The following is a 17,688-nucleotide window of genomic DNA, read 5'->3' as shown; positions in this document are numbered from 1 at the left end:
AGCCATACAAGGCTACTTCATCTACAAAGATGGGGCCAGGAAGCATCTGGAGGTGGGTGCTAAAAAAAAAATTCAGTATCAACTACACTTCCCAATTCCCTCCAAACCAATAGCATTAAAATAGAAAATGGAATATCATTACTATATGATTTAATTTATATAAAGTGTAGTAACAGGCAAATCTAACCAGGGTGCTAGAAGTTAGGGAAGTAGCTGCCTTTGAGGGAGGAGGGACTAAAAGCGAACACAAGGGGACTTCTGGAGGGCTGGAGATGTTCCACGTCCTGATATAGATGCTAGTTATTTAGAGGAAACATATCAAGCTGTGCATGTATGAGATATGTATTTTTTTTAATTTTTATTTATTTATAATAGTCACACAGAATGAGAGAGAGAGGCAGAGACATAGGCAGAGGGAGAAGCAGGCTCCATGCACCGGGAACCTGACGTGGGATTCGATCCCGGGTCTCCAGGATCACACCCTGGGCCAAAGGCAGGCGCCAAACCGCTGTGCCACCCAAGGATCCCGAGATATGTATTTTTTTAAAGTATGTTATTCTTTAAAGTTTACTTTAAGAAGCAAACAAGGAATGCCCTCTTCAGCCTGTAATGAAAATCCGCCATTACTACAGAAGTTTGTCCGGGTTCACCCTTGGCCTCCACACCTCACTGGACAGGGGAGAACAGGATGGGCAGGCTGGATATCACACACAGAGAGTTGGATATGAGGTGGAAGAGGGGGCCTCCCAGGAACTCAGAGCAGGGGTCTGGAGTATCCATAGCAGCCCAGGACAAGACCTGGCTGTCGAGTCCCCGGTACCTGAGTACATGGGGAGTTCTTACCAACAACCCGTTTTCTCTGAAAATCTGAGTGTTAACTATCAAATAGTAACTGCATCCCCCACCCCCAGCCCCACCCCCAACCTCCTTCAGGACTTAGTGCAAACGTCCCCTCCTCAGTGTGACCCTGGCTCACTGTCCCGTTTGAGACCTGCTCCTGTTGCCACTAGTGCTGATAGGGCGTTGTCTCCACTTTTACCACTCCATAACACTCATCACAGTCCGGCAAACACTATCTGTGTTTCTATTCATTGTCTGTTTCTACTCATCAGAAGTTAGGCTCTATGAGGGATTTTTAAATGTATAATTTATATATAATAGACTACACATAAGTACACAGTTCCTTTTTTTTTTTTTTGTAAGAGAGAGAGAGAGAGATCATGTGTGCAAGCAGGGGTCGGGGGGGGGAGGGCAGAGGAAGAGAGAGGATCTCAAGCAGACTCCATGCTCAGTACAGAGCCTGATGCAGGGCTCAATCTCATGACCCTGAGATTATGACTGGAGCAGAAATCAAGTCGTACACTCAACCAACTGAGTCACCCAGGTGCCCTCACAGTTCCATTTTGACCCATGTATACATCTGTGTAAAAGATGCCTCGTTCCATATAGAAAACATTTCCAGCACCCCAGAAATTTCTTAATGCCTCTTCCCAGTCAATCTCCCACCAGAGTCAAGCCCTGCTTTTATTTCTAGTGCCATAGACTATTTCTGAACTCCATTTAAATGGAATCATTTAATGTGTATTTTTTTGGTATCTGACTTCTTTTACTCAACATAGTAATTTTGGGACAGTTTCTTCCACGCTGTTGTGTTTATCAATAGCTCAGTCTTATTACTGCTTAGTATGAATCCAGTGAGTTTTCCTGTTACCAGATATTTGGGTTGGTTCCAATTTTTGTCTATATGAATAAAGTTGCTACGAATATTCTTGTACAGTCTTTTGAAAACTGTAAGCTTTCATTTTCCTTGATTAAATAACTAGAAGACAGTGATTTGTGTCTGCCTGATTTACTTACAGTCACATCCCCAGTGCCCAGTACAGAGACTCCATGAATACTTGTGCTGTCCCTCTTTTAGAAGAGAGAAAACTTCTGGCTAACTCAGCACAGCATCAAAATATTGTAATTCACTGCCCTCTGGTGGCCAAGCCCAGCAAAGCCATACTAGTCCCTGAATGTCTTACAAAGTTATAATGACATTTTCATTCTGACATTAATCTAGACACATATGGAAGGCCTATTTTGGACATCAAGATAAAAGCACTGGGAATATAAGATATTTAAATACTCTCTGGTCGGGATCCCTGGGTGGCTCAGCGGTTTGCCACCTGCCTTTGGCCCAGGGCATGATCCTGGAGTCCTGGGATCGAGTCCCATGTCAGGCTCCCGGCATGGAGCCTGCTTCTCCCTCCTCCTGTGTCTCTGCCTCTCTCTGTCTGTCATAAATAAATAAATAAATAAATAAATAAATAAATAAATAAATAAATAAATAAATAAATAAATAAATAAATAAATAAATAAATCTATCTTAAAAAAATACTCTCTGGTCTCAAAGAATTATATAATCTGGTGGCAGAGGGCAGCAGGACAACACAAACAATAACCAGTGTGGTAAAGTGCTACAAAAGAAATGTACAGGGTTATGGAAAGAGTGCTATTGGGGTGGCCTGGGCAAGGGAGTGTGAAGGCAGGCTTCCTTTTGTAAAGGATGAATGAGGATTAGCCCAGGGGACAAGAAGGAGATGGTGCAGGATAGGCGTTAGTTTATGTCAATTTGGGACGATGGAGTTTAAGGGGTGAGGAGGGGAAAAAAATGGGGGGGGGGAGGTGAGGAGGGAACAGATCCCATAAGGCCTTGTACGAGCGCGACAACCTGGCTGCTTGAACATGTACATGATGGGATGTTCCTAAAGGGTTTTAAGGAGAGGAGCTACATGGGCAAGTCTGTGTTTGAATGGTGTGTAAGGTGGATTTCAAAGAGGATAAAACCAGAGAAGGGAACACGCGTAGCCATTTCAGCAATCCAGGCTTGACCTAGGGCAGTCACAGAAGAATGAAGAGGGAAGCAGATTCGAAAAACATTTAGAACATAAAGTCATCAGACCTTTGTAACTGACTGGATATAGAAGACTGAGGCTCATGCACAATTCTTAGCATTTCTGACTTAGTCAGGAAATGCTGCCAACTGAGAGAAAAGAGTGGCTGGATGTGGGGAGAAAAGGAGTCAGTGAAACACGGAGTCTGAGAAGCCTTGGGGCAGCAAAAATTACAGGCTGTCCACAAATAACTGTTCCCCTCTACTTCTTGGTGAAAGGACCCCTAAAGGGTACTTGGCTACCCAGGATTCCAGCCTCATTTGCAGCTAGGTATAGCCATATGACTAAGTGCAGACAAAAGAGATTCAAATCCAAGCACCATACACAACTTTGGGAAATGTCCTTAAATGGAAGGTGTATGCTTTTCTTCCTTTCCTCCTCCATACTGGATGGAATACAGACATGATGGCTGGAGCACAAATAGCTATCTTGGATCACAAGAAGAAAACCACAGGCTGAAAATGGTAGAACAAGACAGAGGAGACTGGGTCCCTGATATCTTAGGGCAACATATAAGCCCTGAACTACTGACCTCTCAACTTTTAATGTGAGAGAAGTAAACTTTTCTACCTTCCTTAAGATACGAATATGTGGGGTCCCAGTCACGTGTAGCCACACTAGCCCTAACTGATCATCTACGACGTATCCAAGTGGAAATGTCACACAGGGAACTGGACTTGTAAGTCAGAGGTCTGAGAAAGCCTTCCTTCTGGGAGTTCCATTGCAATGGTGCTTCTGAAAACATCATGCTTCCAGTAAGATGGGAAATGAAAATCCTATTATACTGCTTCAAACAGAAGAGAACAGGAAGAGTTATTTGATACTGTTTCATTTTGTACTAACAGAAACCACCAGACACCCACTCTGTTTTTGAAAACAAGACAGGTCATAAGTGCTGCTCTTCTACACGATTTCTTAATATGTATCACTTAAATAGTTGCTATTAAGCAATTTATTTTGATGATGACTACACTATCAGTCATACTGGACCTTAATATGTTTCTAGTTAGATCAACAATATCATCATTCTAAGATTCAACAATATCATCTAAAATGATCAACAATATCATCAAAAATTCTCATAGATGAGAGTCTGGAGGTACTCCAGTCTCGGGAGTCATAGGCCAGAGACTGTCTCCTTTAGCACCGTCACCCTGGGCCCAGGCACAGCTGCTTTATCCACAGATGACCCACTTCTACATGAGCAGCTGGCTTCAGCAGATAAAGAAGCTGCCTGGGGGCCATGCTAGCTATAGACAACTTCTCTGTGAACTCAGAAGGAGTCACTTTTACAACAAACATGACACACTAGATAAGGAAGATCGGGCGCTAATTTATAGAAGTCACAGAGGTGTTACAAGACAGACAGGGGAGGAGATACAAGAGAGGCTTTGATAGAGTAGATCCTCCACACTACAGTAGTTCAGTGAGATGGGGTGACAGGGTAAGGTTACTTGGTGAGACCTGCTCAGGATGACAAGGGCACCAGTCTGGCTTATCCCACAGGCAAAGGGAGTGTCATAACAAAAGCCTTTATACCAGCTCCTTATTAGGATATGATGCCATTGGAGAAAAGGAGAAAAGCAGTATTATCCAGACTAGAGAATTCTTCTCCCCCACACCTCCTATCTATCTATCCATCTATCTATCTATTTATATTTTTAAAAAGATTTTATTTATTCATGACAGAGAGACAGAGAGAGAGACAGAGAGAGAGACAGAGAGAGAGAGAGAGAGAGGCAGAGACACAGGCAGAGGGAGAAGCAGGCTCCACACAGGGAGCCCGACGTGGGACTCGATCCCGGGTCTCCAGGATTATACCCCAGGCTGAAGGCGGCGCCAAACCCCTGGGCCATCAGGGCTGCCCAACCCCTCCTTTTTTAAAAGTGTAAGCTCTATGCCCAACGTGGGGCCTGAACTCATGACCCTGAGATCAAGAGTCACGTGCTTGACTGACTGAGCCAGCCAGGAGCCCCAAGAATTTTCCTTGAAGGCCACAAACAATGTATCTCTGTTTAAGAAAGATCTTGAGGCTGGGGAGAAGTCTGAATGCCTTATTTCTTTAAAATTTAATTTATATCCCTCAGTTGATAAATACATAAATAAAATGTGGTATATCCATGCAATGGAATATTTGACCATAAAAAGGAATGAAGTACTGACAGATATTACAACATGGATGAACCTCGAAAATGTGCTAAGTGAAAGAAGCAAGGCATGAAAGATCACATACTGTAAGATTCCATTTATATAAAATGTCCAGAAAAGATAAACTCATAAAGACAAAGTAGATGAGCAATTAATTAGGGGTAGAGGGGATGGGAAGCTTGGGGGTGATGGCTAAGGGACACACAGTTTCTTCTGGGGGTGATGAAATGTTCTGAATGTCTGAATGGACTATGGTGATAGTTACACAACTCTCTTTACTAAAAACTAGTGAATTGCACACTTTAATGGGTGAATTATATGATATATGAATTCATCTCAATAAAGATAATACAACAAAAAAGCTCACAAAACTTCACTTACGGGGCGCGCCTGGGTGGCTCAGGTGGGTGGACATTTGCCTTCAGCTTGGGTCATGATCCTGGGGTCCTAGGATTGAGTCCTGCATCTGGCTCCCTGCTCAGTGGGGACTCTGCTTCTCCCTCCCTCTCCCCCTGCTTGTGCTCTCTCTCACTCTCAAATATTTTTTTAATATTTTATTTATTTATTCATAGAGATGCAGAGAGAGAGAGAGAGAGAGAGAGAGAGGCAGAGGGAGAAGCAGGCTCCACGCAGAGAGCCCGACGTGGGACCCGATCCCGGGGCTCCAGGATCACGCCTTGGGCTGCAGGCGGCGCTAAACCGCTGCGCCACGGGGGCTGCCCTCACTCTCAAATATATATATAAAATCTTTTTTTAAAAAAACAAAAACAAAACTTCATTTATAAAATAATTTACTATAACTCCAATAAAAATTCTAAAAGGTTCCCACTTTCTAAATTTGGCAAGTTGATTTTTTTTTAAAGATTTTATTTATTTATTAGGGACACACACACACACACAGAGACAGAGATTTTTAAAGATTTTATTTATTTATTAGGGACACACACACACAGACAGAGAGAGAGAAAGAGACAGGCAGAAGGAGAAGCAGGCTCCACGCAGGGAGCCCGACGCAGGACTTGATCCCGGGTCTCCAGGATCACGCCCTGGACTGAAGGCGGCGCTGAACCGCTGAGCTACCCGGGCTGCCCGGCAAGTTGATTCTAAGTTCACGTGGTGGGCAGAAGAAATGAACAGACATTTCTCCAAAGAAGACAGATGGCTAACAGAACATGAAAAGATGCTTAACATCACTCACCATCAGGGAAATACAAATCAAACTGCAATGAAATATTACCTCACACCTGGAAGAATGGCTAAAATTAACATAAGAAACAACAAGTGTTGGCAAGGATGTGGAGAGAAAGGAACACTTAAACTGTTGGTGAGAATGCAAAATGGTGCAACCACTGTGGAAAACAGTACAGAGGTGCCTCAAAAAATTAAAACTAGAACTACTCTACTCTATGATTCAGGCAGGAATCACACTACTCAGTATTTACCCAAAGAATACAAAAATAGAAAATAGGAAGTATACATGCACCCCTGTTTACAGTAACATTATTTACAATAGCCTAGATATGGAAGCAGCCCAAGGTGTCCACGAACAGATGAGTAGATAAAGATGTGGTATATATACACAACAGAATATTACTCAGCCAAAAGAAAGAATGAAATCTTGCCATTTGCAATGACATGGATAGAGTTAGAGGGTATTATGCTCAGTGAAATAAATCAGACAGAAAAAGACTAATGCCATATGATTTTACTCATATGTGGAATTTAAGAAACAAATAAAAAAAAACAAATGAGCAAAGGGAAAGAAAGAGAATGAAGGGCAAACCAAGAAACAGACTCTTTTTTTTTTTTTTACGATAGTCATACAGAGAGAGAGAGAGGCAGAGACACAGGCAGAGGGAGAAGCAGGCTCCATGCACCGGGAGCCTGACGTGGGATTCGATCCCGTGTCTCCAGGATCGCGCCCTGGGCCAAAGGCAGGTGCCAAACCGCTGCGCCACCCAGGGATCCCCAAGAAACAGACTCTTAACTCTAGAGAATACACTGATGGTGACCAGAGGGGAGAGGATGGAGGGGATGGGTGAAACAGGTAATGGGGATTGAGGAGAGCACTTGTGATGAGCACCAGCTGATGTGTGGAGTGCTGAATTACTACATTGTACACCTGAAACTAATATTACTCTGTATGTCAATGGAATTCAAAATAAAATTTAAAAAAAGAAAAAGGTATAAACATAAAAATAAAATAAAGTTCATGTGGAAGAAGAGCCAAGACAAGTTTTAAAAGGATGATGAATGGGCCCTGGAATAATGATAAAAACACACTATAAAGCTCAAAATCCCAAGCTGTTGTGCTACTTGCATAGAAATGGAGATAAATGGAAGAGAATAAAGAAGTAGAGCCATGTAAATAAAGGAATTAATATTATATTATGAAGAGGGATGTCATAGCAGCAAAGAAAGGATGGTTATTTATAAATGGTGCTGAAATAATGAACCATTCAGATGCACAGAAACTTTAATCTCAACCCTCATCATACAGGAAAACAAATTAGTTACGAAATTTTACAAGCGAAATGTAAAAACAAACCCACAAGAGTATAGGAAAAAACATGGAAGACTATTTTCATAATACTGGGGTGGGGACGGAAAGACTTCCTAAGCAATATACTGAATCCCAAAACCACCAAGGACGCCTCCTACAGGTCTTCAGCACAACTTGCCAAGACTGGTTTACTTGTCATTTGCGGAGCTCTCCACTAGAGGGCAGGGCTCGCACCTGTCGGCTTAGCCTCTCTCTCTCTGGGGTACCCGGCAGGGGCTCATGAGCAGAATGGGCAGATTTGACTACGTAAAAATTAGTTCTATATAAGGAGACACAATAAACAGAGTTAAAAGACAAATGATGGTCTTGGAGCAAAACGATACTAGGCTGAACTATATAAAATTCCCATTGTGGGGGTAAGGGTCAAAACGGCTGAAAATTTCGTGTGGTATGACCTAATATTTTTAACACATATAAGATAAAGGATGAATATATCTAATCTACAAAAAGTTCTTGCAAAACAACAAGACCAAAAGTCCAGCAGGAGAAGAGGGTAAAGGATTTGAACCAGCAGATCACAAAGAGACAAACGCTAATACATACACATAAGAACAGATAAACAACCTCACTCACTCATGAGCAAGTGGTACAAACACTGAAACACAAACCATGGCTTATTTGCCAGATTGGGGAAACAGAATAAGATCGAGGTATCTAGTTTTACTATGGATGTGGAGAAAAGTGCACCCAGACATGAGTGGTTAGGGTATAAACTGGTATAAACTTTTCTGGAACGTGATTTAATAGTACCTATTTGGCATGCTTTTCGGACTAGCAATTTCACTTCTGGGACTCTCCTTCAGAGAAATATATTTGTTTGTTTTTAAGATTTTATCTTTAAGTAATCTCTACACCCAATGTGGGACTTGAACTCATAACCCCAAGATTCATGCTCCTCCAACTAAGCCAGTCAGGCACCCTGGGGAAAATATGTGTATATATATATATATTTTTTAATTTTTATTTATTTATGATATATATATATAGAGAGAGAGGCAGAGACATAGGCAGAGGGAGAAGCAGGCTCCATGCACCGGGAGCCCGACGTGGGATTCGATCCCGGGTCTCCAGGATCGCACCCTGGGCCAAACCGCTGCACCACCCAGGGATCCCCGAAAATATGTATATTTTAATAGAAATACACAAAAAATATATACTAGGGTATTCAAAATATGTACAATATTATTATTTTTAAAAGATTTTATTTATTTATTCATGAAAGACACATAGAGAGAGACAGAGAGAGGCAGAGGGAGAAGCAGGCTCCATGCCGGGAGCCTGATGTGGGACTCGATCCCGGGACTCCAGGACCACACCCTGGGCCAAAGGCAGGCACTAAACCACTAAGCCACCCAGGGATCCCCTACAATATTATTTTTTAAAATATTTTTTATTTCTTTATTTGAGAGAGAGAGAGGGAAAGAAGGAGAGAGAGAGAGAAAGAGAGAGAGAATGAGCAGAGGCAGAGGAAGGAGACTCCCAGCTGAGTGGGGAGCCCAATGCAGGGCTCAATCCCAGGACCCCAGGATCGTGACCTGAGCCAAAGGCAGACGCTTAATTGAGTTGTCCAGGTGCCCCTTACCATATTATTTGTAATAGCTAAAAACTGTAGACAACTTAAATGTCTTTTTACAGAAGGATTGTTAAATAAACTGTAGTGAAGTCAGTTGTTATGGAAACAAATGTCATTGCTGAAAATGATGAAATAGATCTGTATGTCCAGACTTGGAAAGCTGGTCATAATTTTTTTTTTTTTTATTGAAGACAAGCAAGATATAGTATGGATAGTTGGAGCACCTGGCTGGCTCAGCTGGTACAGCACACAACTCTTGATCTCAGGGTTGTGAGTTCAAGCCCCACATTCGGTATAGAGATTACTTAAATAAAATCTTTGAAAAGAAGTATGGATAGTTTAAACTCATTTTTTCCAAACACAAAAAAAAAATATGTACAGTACACACAGGAAAAGGTCTAGAAGAATACACACCAGACCAGGGTGAGAGGTAGGGGTGAATAATTACACTTCTATATATACATACATACATACATATATATTTATTTAAGAGAGAGCTAGCATGAGCACATACGAGTGTGCGGGGAGAGGCAGAAGAAGAGAGAGAATGCCAAGCAGATTCCATGCCTAGTGCAGAACCGCACCCAGGGCTCCAATCTCACCACCCTGAGATCATGACCTGAGCCAAAATCAAGACGGACACTCACTCAACAGAGCTACTCAGGAGCCTTCTGTTTTGATTTTTTTAATGAGCATATACTTCTTCTATCCCATTTTTTTTTTTTTTAAAGGCAAGGAGCAGTAAGAAATGTACTGCCTGCTTTGGAGCACAGAATGGAGTAGCAGAACCATTAGAAGTCCAAGAACAGGGATCTAAGTTGAAACACCACCAAGTCATATAAATAGGACAGGCATTAAGGTCAAAAGATCTGGGCCTGAGTCTAGAAAGCTTATTAAATCTTTGAGCCTTGGATTTCCCACTTGTAAATTGAGCGAATACATCTACCTTAAAGAGGTATTAGGGCCTACTGAATGAAATACAATATGTCAAACTGTTTTACAAAATGATAAAATGCTTTAAGAATTAGGGTATTATCACTGGTTGGCATGGCCAAGCCCCAGGGTGAAAACCAGAAAAACAAGGCCTAAAGCTACAGACTCCTAAGGGAAAAAAGAGGGATGGGAAGTGATAGAGTAAGAGAGATTTAAGAGACATGTCAACGAATTAGAATGTGTGGACCCAATCTGCACCCTGATTCAAGCCAACTATTAGATATGAGAATCAGAAAAATTTGAATGCTGATTGTATATTATTAGATTATACTAAGGAGCTATTATAACTGTTTAGCTGTAATACAGAATTGTGGCTGTGGGTTTCTTTAATCACTATCTTCTAGAGGTACACACAGAAATATTTATGGATGAAATGATATGATGTGAATGGACAGAGGTATAGATGAAACAAGACTGGCTGGTGAAGCTGGGTGAGAGATATGGAGATTTGTGGTAATTTTTTCTATTTTTACATGTTTGAAACTTTACCTAAAGTTTTTATAAAAAAATGAATGGACCCTGGGGCACCTGGGTGGCTCAGTGGGTTAAGTGTCTGGTTTGGGGCAGGTCATGATCCTGGGGTCCTGGGATGGAGCCCTGAGTTGGGCTCCCTGCTCAACAGGAAGTCTGCTTCTCCATCTCCCTCTGCCTCTGTCCCTCCCTCCTGCTCCTGCTCTCTTTCTCAAATAAATAAATAAAATCTTTAAGAAAAAAAAAAAAAAAGAAAAGAATGGACCCCACCTTCCTCAGCCTAGGAGGAGGTACCAAGACCTTTCTGAAGTCTGTTGCAGAAGTAAAGCTGGGGACAGCCTTGCCAAGACTGGCCCCAAGGAAGGGTGGAGAAGCCCATGCTTTTACTGTGTAAACAGTGTAGGTCAGCAGGTGGGGCTGACAAATACAAAGATCAGGATGCAGTCCTATGTCTACCAAAGAAAGACACGGTGGGACAGCCCGGGTGGCTCAGCGGTTTAGCGCCGCGTTCAGCCCAGGGCCTGTTCCTGGAGACCTGGGATCGAGTCCCACGTCGGGCTTCGTGCATGGAGCCTGCTTCTCCCTCTGCCGTGTCTCTACCTCTCTCTCTGTTTCTGTCATGAATAATAAATATAAGTAAATAAAATCTTTAAAAAAAAAAGAAAAGAAAGACACAGTGCTTGGTGGGACCAACAGAATTGTGCCTACAGATAGAAAAGGAAAATTTGGTACAAACTATAAATGGCAGCTAACAGGATAATTAAATATCCAATTAGAACTGCAGCTGCTGCAGATTATCTTTAACTGACTTAATACTGTTACCAAGATTTCATGCCAGCATTTACACTTCAACTGTAGATTAGTGAATGGATTAATACCTTCTTGGACTCATCCTTTAATACTACTTCAGAAAAGTGCTATTGCAAGAAGCAACCCCCAAAATCCAATAGATCAGCTGCAGTGCTCTTAATAAAGTTAAACACAGAGAATTAAACTGCCTCCGAAAGCTGACCTATTAATGTGAAGAAAAAATGAAAAGTCCTCTAGCAAAAGCTTTATTTATATGCTTTTGGTAGCCACATTCTAACTAGTCTTTCTTTGCTTAGGATCCTCCGATCAAGTGGGTAAGAGTGACCTTACACCCAGTTCTGCCCTAGTTGCTGCCACTAAGGGGACAAGGAATGGTGTCATAAGGTTACCTTACTTTTCAGAGACTGCATCATTCTTAAAAGACCAAAACACCAGCCATTGAGCCCCATAAGAATACAATGAGTGGGACAGATCAAGTGAGAGAGTGTTATTTATTTATTTATTTTAATTTTTATTTATGATAGTCACACACAGAGAGAGAGAGAGAGAGGCAGAGACACAGGCAGAGGGAGAAGCAGGCTCCATTGCACCAGGAGCCCGACGTGGGACTTGATCCCGGGTCTCCAGGATCGCACCCGAGGCCAAAGGCAGGCACCGAACTGCTGCGCTACCCAGGGATCCCGTGAGAGAGTTTTATACCTCACTCTCCAAGGGGCTCTACTCTGGTCTACTTCTCATTACCCTCCTACCCTCTCGCACTAGCTTCCTCCAAAACCCACAATAATCCACCCACTCAAGGGCCTAAAGAAAAGGTTCTAGTCCTCACTGTGCCACCAATAAGGAGGGCACAGGATAACCCTCATAATGGGTTATGAAGCAGGACACCTCATACATAACCCAGCAGTGAAATAAGGGGATTAGATGGTGTTCTGAGACCCCCTCCAACGTTCTGATTCCCCCATGAGCACCCCTGTAACTGGCTGAGAGAACCAACATGACATATGAGTTTTCCTGTCAATCTCTAAGCACAAGCAGTTAAAGAACCAAAAGGAGAAGAGGAGAACCCTCAACTCCTTTTAAGACTGCAATTCAGGCCTGGCCATTGGAGGAGGCTTGCAAGTTAAGAAAATCTAACTGCTACTATGATATCCAATCATTCTATCCAAAGAGACACAAACCAGGGCACCTGAGTGGTTCACTCATCAAGCACCTGCCTTCAGATCAGATCATGATCTCAGGGTCCTGGAATCAAGCTCCACATCTGGATCCCTGGTCAATGGGGAGCCTGCTTCTCCCTCTCCTCCCCACTCTGGGCACTCACTTTCTCTCTCACTCAAATAAATAAATAAAATCTTAAAAAAAAAAAAAAAGTGACAAAACCCTAACAGGGTAAGAGGCGAAGGAGGAGGGGAGAAATCAAGGTCCTGGAGCTCTCCTTAGCCTCTTCCACTACCTCCAGGTGAGCTTGATTCTGGTGCCACCACTTTTCCTCCTCTATACGGCCACATCCTGCTGTTAAGATACAGCATTTGAACTCATGTGTGAAGACCTGATGTACAATCTAAAATTCCAGCTTTCATGCATGAAGGCCTGTGTTTGAGACAAGTTCAAAATAACTCTAAAATGACCTCTAATAAAGCATCAAACCATTTGTTTATGGCAAAACATAAAGGTATCAACTTGGACATTCTGTAACAAAGCAGGTCCTTTCTGGGTGAGATCTGTGGCCATCTCCAGAGAGAAATTCCAGGCTGCTACTGCTGTCAAAACAGGTTTAGCTGTAAATTCGAAGGTCACGATCTCTTTTTAAGCAAGACATGCCTACTGGCTGCACTCTTGGGAAAGACAAACAGACGACAGATAAGAAAGAGCAATAGTTTGTTCAACTTGGTACTCATGCTTCTTACCCACATATTCTGAGAGGAAGACGACAAAGAACGGAGTGACCAGGTCATTAATTCCCTGGACATACCCACTGGCAGGGTGTCGGATGGCCCAAATAAATAGAATTCTTTCGAAGATCTAGGAAAATGAGAAAGAAGACATGACTGTTAAATCACAGGGAGACTCCTTCCCTCCATTTGCCTACCTCAGGGACATGGCCAAAAGTTTAGGAAATTCTAAAACTGCTAGGGGACAAAGGAAGTACATAAAAATGCAGAAAGTTTCCAAGATGCTTGTTTTTAAGCAGGGGTAGGGAGTTTGCCCTTTGTTTCTCTTTGCAGTATGCAGTCCCTGGGATATAAAATTGGGAAAAGGGAAGGACAGTGACACAAATATCTTAGGAGAAAGTCTGCTACAGAGGTCACTAACCCAGGCCACCACACTCTCATCTGTACATTAACTGGTTTTCAATCTCCAGAAGCAAGACAGTGGGTCACCTAAGTTCTGATACCTTTTCTGAATCTTTTTTTATCATCACTAGATGTGGGGAGGAAACACCTTCTCCACCACACTCTCCTTTCTCCCTGTTGAGACAGAAAGAAATGGAGATCTCGCTTTACTTCTAGCCCAGCCTGACTGGGAACCAGTGACTGACTGTCAATGCAGGAAGTCACTTCATGTGTCAGGATGCAACCCAGACACTCGATGAGGGATAGGAAGTGAAATAAACTTAATCCTACAGCTGGGGACTTAAAAACAGATAAATCAGCCTGGGCCTCCATGGGAAAGCCACTGGGGTTAAGTACATTAGCCACCAAAGGCCAGAGACCTAGACTGGGGAGAAAGAAAAGATCTTTTGGTCCCTTTTCAGAGTCTGGCCCTGTGCCATTCAGCTACACCCCCTCTGACTTCATTAGGCCCTCTCAGTAGCCCCCCACCACCACATTTTCTCTGATGCTACTCATTCCCTGGCTTCATCCCGGTGACCACAACTCCTGAGTTCAACACGTTCTTTACACTGGCTTTGACTGGGCTGCCTCCCATCTCTGTGAGCCACATCAGACAGATAGCAGAACTGATGGTGACTGGTGACTGTGTGTGGAGGCACAGGAGATGAGCAGGTCTCCAGAGAGCATGGGTTCTGGGGCAGATTGGAGACCTTCTCAGAGTCAGGTTCAAGGGAGAACCACCCCTCCCCCAATGGAAAACAATAGGAAGGAAATGTTTGTATGGCTTTGGAGTTGGTGAGCTAGTGTAGGAGAGAAGTAGAGAATCCAGAGACACAATAAAGGATGTTTCCCAGCCCCCATGTTGAGTCTGCCTTCCAGCTGGCAGAGGGAGCTGAGAAACACACCCATTGTCAACACTGCTGCCCTTATAGACAGTGAGAACAAAGCCCTGCCTGGAAGCAAGCTGGCTTCTCTGCCTCCACTAGACTTGCCTGTCCACTTGCTCTCTGGGGCTGAGGGAAGGGTGTGGCATCCTCATTTGTGTTAGGCCCAAGACTAATGGAGGCCCTCTTAAATGCTTTCATCCCTCCCTTGAAACAGCTCAATGTGAACCCAACACGTTCAGGAAGATCTCAAGGAGCCCCTGCCCTGCCACTTGTGCCCTATGTCTGTCTGGATGTCTCTGTTAGTCCTGAAGGACTCACCAGGGCTTCTACTCCACCCTCTCAGCTCCTTGCTAATACACAAATCCCAACTGGCTGGTTTTAACAACGGCCAGGTGTGTGGAAGCTAGTGGTTCACAGTCAGGAGACTTGTGATAATCCCTCTCCAGTAAGGATGGAACAATGCAGATGTGCACACACTGTACAAGTGAAGATGCCAAAGACATGGAAATTGAAGAGCACCAGGCCTGGTTACCAGGGGAGACCATAGAATCTCGTGACAGAAAACCCCCCAGGATAATCTTGCCTTGTAGAGAGGAGTGAAGAGGATAATCCCTAAAGGTTTTTCTTGTACCTCTTGTACTTGTGTGGGTAATTCTGACTTACTACAGTCAATTCTCAAGTATCTTTCAGATATGCAAAGCAAGTCTTTCAATATTCAGTGTTCTTAGTTCTCTTAAAATGCCTTGGCTGGCATTCTAAGAATTAAGTACTACTCTTTGACTATAGCCCGTTAGATGCAAAGATGATTCAAGAAAAAAAAATGAAAAGAAAATAGTTTGAGTTTCCTTCTTTGTATTCAGGCTCCACTCCTGGGAGAAACATTTTAAACAAACTACTTTCCTTGTCACAAAGTTGACAGTAAGCATGCACAGGGAAGGGAAACATCTGAGAATCTCCGAGTTAAAGTGAGGAATAAGCAGGGCTGAGCTGTGGGAAGCAAGGGGAGACACAAAGGGATCCTCACTGGGTTTTTAGCTTCCTCTGAGCTGAATCCTAGAGGCAAAATCATGGTGTCACCCTCAAAATCTTCTTGATGCTATTGGCAAGTCATGAGGGACCCCACCAATAGAGATCTATATTTAAATAGAGCTATGAATATAATCTATACTCAAATAGAAATTATCTTGAGCAATTATCACCATCCCTCTCTATTAGGAGGATAACTGAGAACAAAGGTCAGAGAGCACTCACACCCAGTGTCCTAGCTACTGTGAAGCTGCTAAGGAAATCCCTAATCTCAAGGAGGTTATAATTACTGCTTAGGTAAAAAAATAATAGTCCCACTGAGACCTTGCATGTGCTCCACTAACTTGGTTAGATCTCATGGTATCATTACTAATTCAACTTCTGGGTATATACCCAAAAGGATTTAAACCAGGGACTCAAACAGGTATTTGCACATCTATGTTCATAGCAATGTTATTCACAAGACCCAAAAGGTGGAAGCAACCCAACTGTCCACAGACAAATGAAGGGATTAACGATATGGGTTATATACACACAAGGAATATTATCCAGTTTTAAAAAGAAGGAAATTCTGACACATGCTATGACGTGGATGAAACTTTAAGATACTATGCTAAGTGAAACAAGCCAGTAACACAAGGATAAACATTATGTGATCCTTCTTATTTGAAGTACCTAAAATATGCAAATTCATAGACAACAAATAGAATGGTGGTTGCAGGGGAATGAAAACTTACTGTTTAATGGGTACAGAGTTTTAGTTTGGGAAGATGGAAAAAAGGCCTCAAGATGGGTGGTGGTGATGGCTATACAACAAGTGTGAATATACTTAATGGCACTGAACTGTATGCTTGAAAATGGTTAAAATGGGTATATCTGGGTGGCTCAGTCAGTTAAGCATCTGCCTTCAGCTCAGGTCATGATCTTGGGGTTCTGGGATCCAGGCCCGAATTGGACCTCACGCTCAGTGAGTAGCCTGCTTCTCTGCCTCCCTCTGCCTCTCCTCCTGTTCATACTCTCTCTCTCTCAAATAAATAAATAAAATCTTAAAAAAAAAAAAAAAAGAAAGAAAAGAAAAAAATGGTTAAAATAGTATCCTTCATGTTACATGCACTTACCACAATAAAAAAACAATCACCATCCCAGCTTGATAAAGTATAGCAAGCACAGGACAAGGAATTCTAAGGTGTGAGTTCTAGTCTTCATTCTGTTACCAGGTAGCTTTAAGATTCTGGGTAAGTCCCTTAACTTCTCAAAGTGCTACCTGGCCCACAGACTTGTCCAGAAGAGCAAATGAGAAAGCACAAGAACGTGCTCTGCAAAGGCCACGGCTCCCTATCTGAACATAAGGCACTACCATGATTAGCCATAAACCTGCACATGGCTGGAAGGAGGGCTGGGGCACCCCCATGCAGAACAGGTGCTGCAGGGCTTCCGGGGGGGAAAAGGGCTGAGAATGGGAAGCACTTCCCTCACCTCCTGTACAAGTGGTTGCTGGAACAACGGAATGAGAGGGTTTGTCCTTGGAATGTCAATGTGGATCTGCAACAGAGAAGTCAGGTCTAAACACACAAATGCCGGTTTGTTCTTCTGAGACGTTCTTTTCTTAAGAACTGGGAATCAAGGGAGTAAGAGTGAGAGCACATTGTATATTTAGAAAGAACTGACAGACACACTAAAAAGGTCTAGTAAAACCCACCTGTTCACCTGGAATACCTTTCCATGATGGCAGTTACTCACCAAAAGTGACGACACCACCCCAAATAAACCACTCACATTGGATAGGAATAGGCTTCACAACCTAAGAGAGGCAACTGTCTTTTCCTCTTGCTCTGGAGTCTGTTTCACTCTGGGTGGACACCTACTCAGCAGGTATGATCACACTGTGTAACCCTCTTTCAGAATCGTCAATAGCTGCTGGGAACTGACAGAGCTCTGAGAGCTGTAG

The 17,688-nt window shown here is 42.9% G+C and overlaps 1 protein-coding gene across 4 annotated transcripts in view; it reads right to left on the bottom strand.

Annotated features, from left to right (window-relative positions):
* The window catches only part of TBC1D22B (TBC1 domain family member 22B), an 84,455-nt gene that overhangs the window by 35,661 nt on the left and 31,106 nt on the right, over positions 1 to 17,688 (bottom strand). For all 4 annotated transcript variants that reach the window (XR_008665067.1, XR_008665068.1, XM_055330022.1 and 1 more), the window contains exons 7-8: positions 17,217 to 17,282; positions 13,402 to 13,516 (exon numbers count right to left, since the gene is read on the bottom strand). Coding sequence is in view for 2 of the 4 variants with exons in the window: in XM_055330022.1 (XP_055185997.1) it covers positions 13,402 to 13,516; positions 17,217 to 17,282 (181 nt within the window). In the remaining 2 variants the exon portion in view is untranslated. The remainder of the gene's footprint in view (positions 1 to 13,401; positions 13,517 to 17,216; positions 17,283 to 17,688) is intronic.

This window comes from Nyctereutes procyonoides, unplaced genomic scaffold, assembly GCF_905146905.1.
Source record: "Nyctereutes procyonoides isolate TBG_1078 unplaced genomic scaffold, NYPRO_anot_genome, whole genome shotgun sequence".
NCBI lineage: Eukaryota > Metazoa > Chordata > Mammalia > Carnivora > Canidae > Nyctereutes > Nyctereutes procyonoides.
Note: the sequence above shows the minus strand (reverse complement) of the source record. Positions and strands in the feature narration are given on the sequence as shown.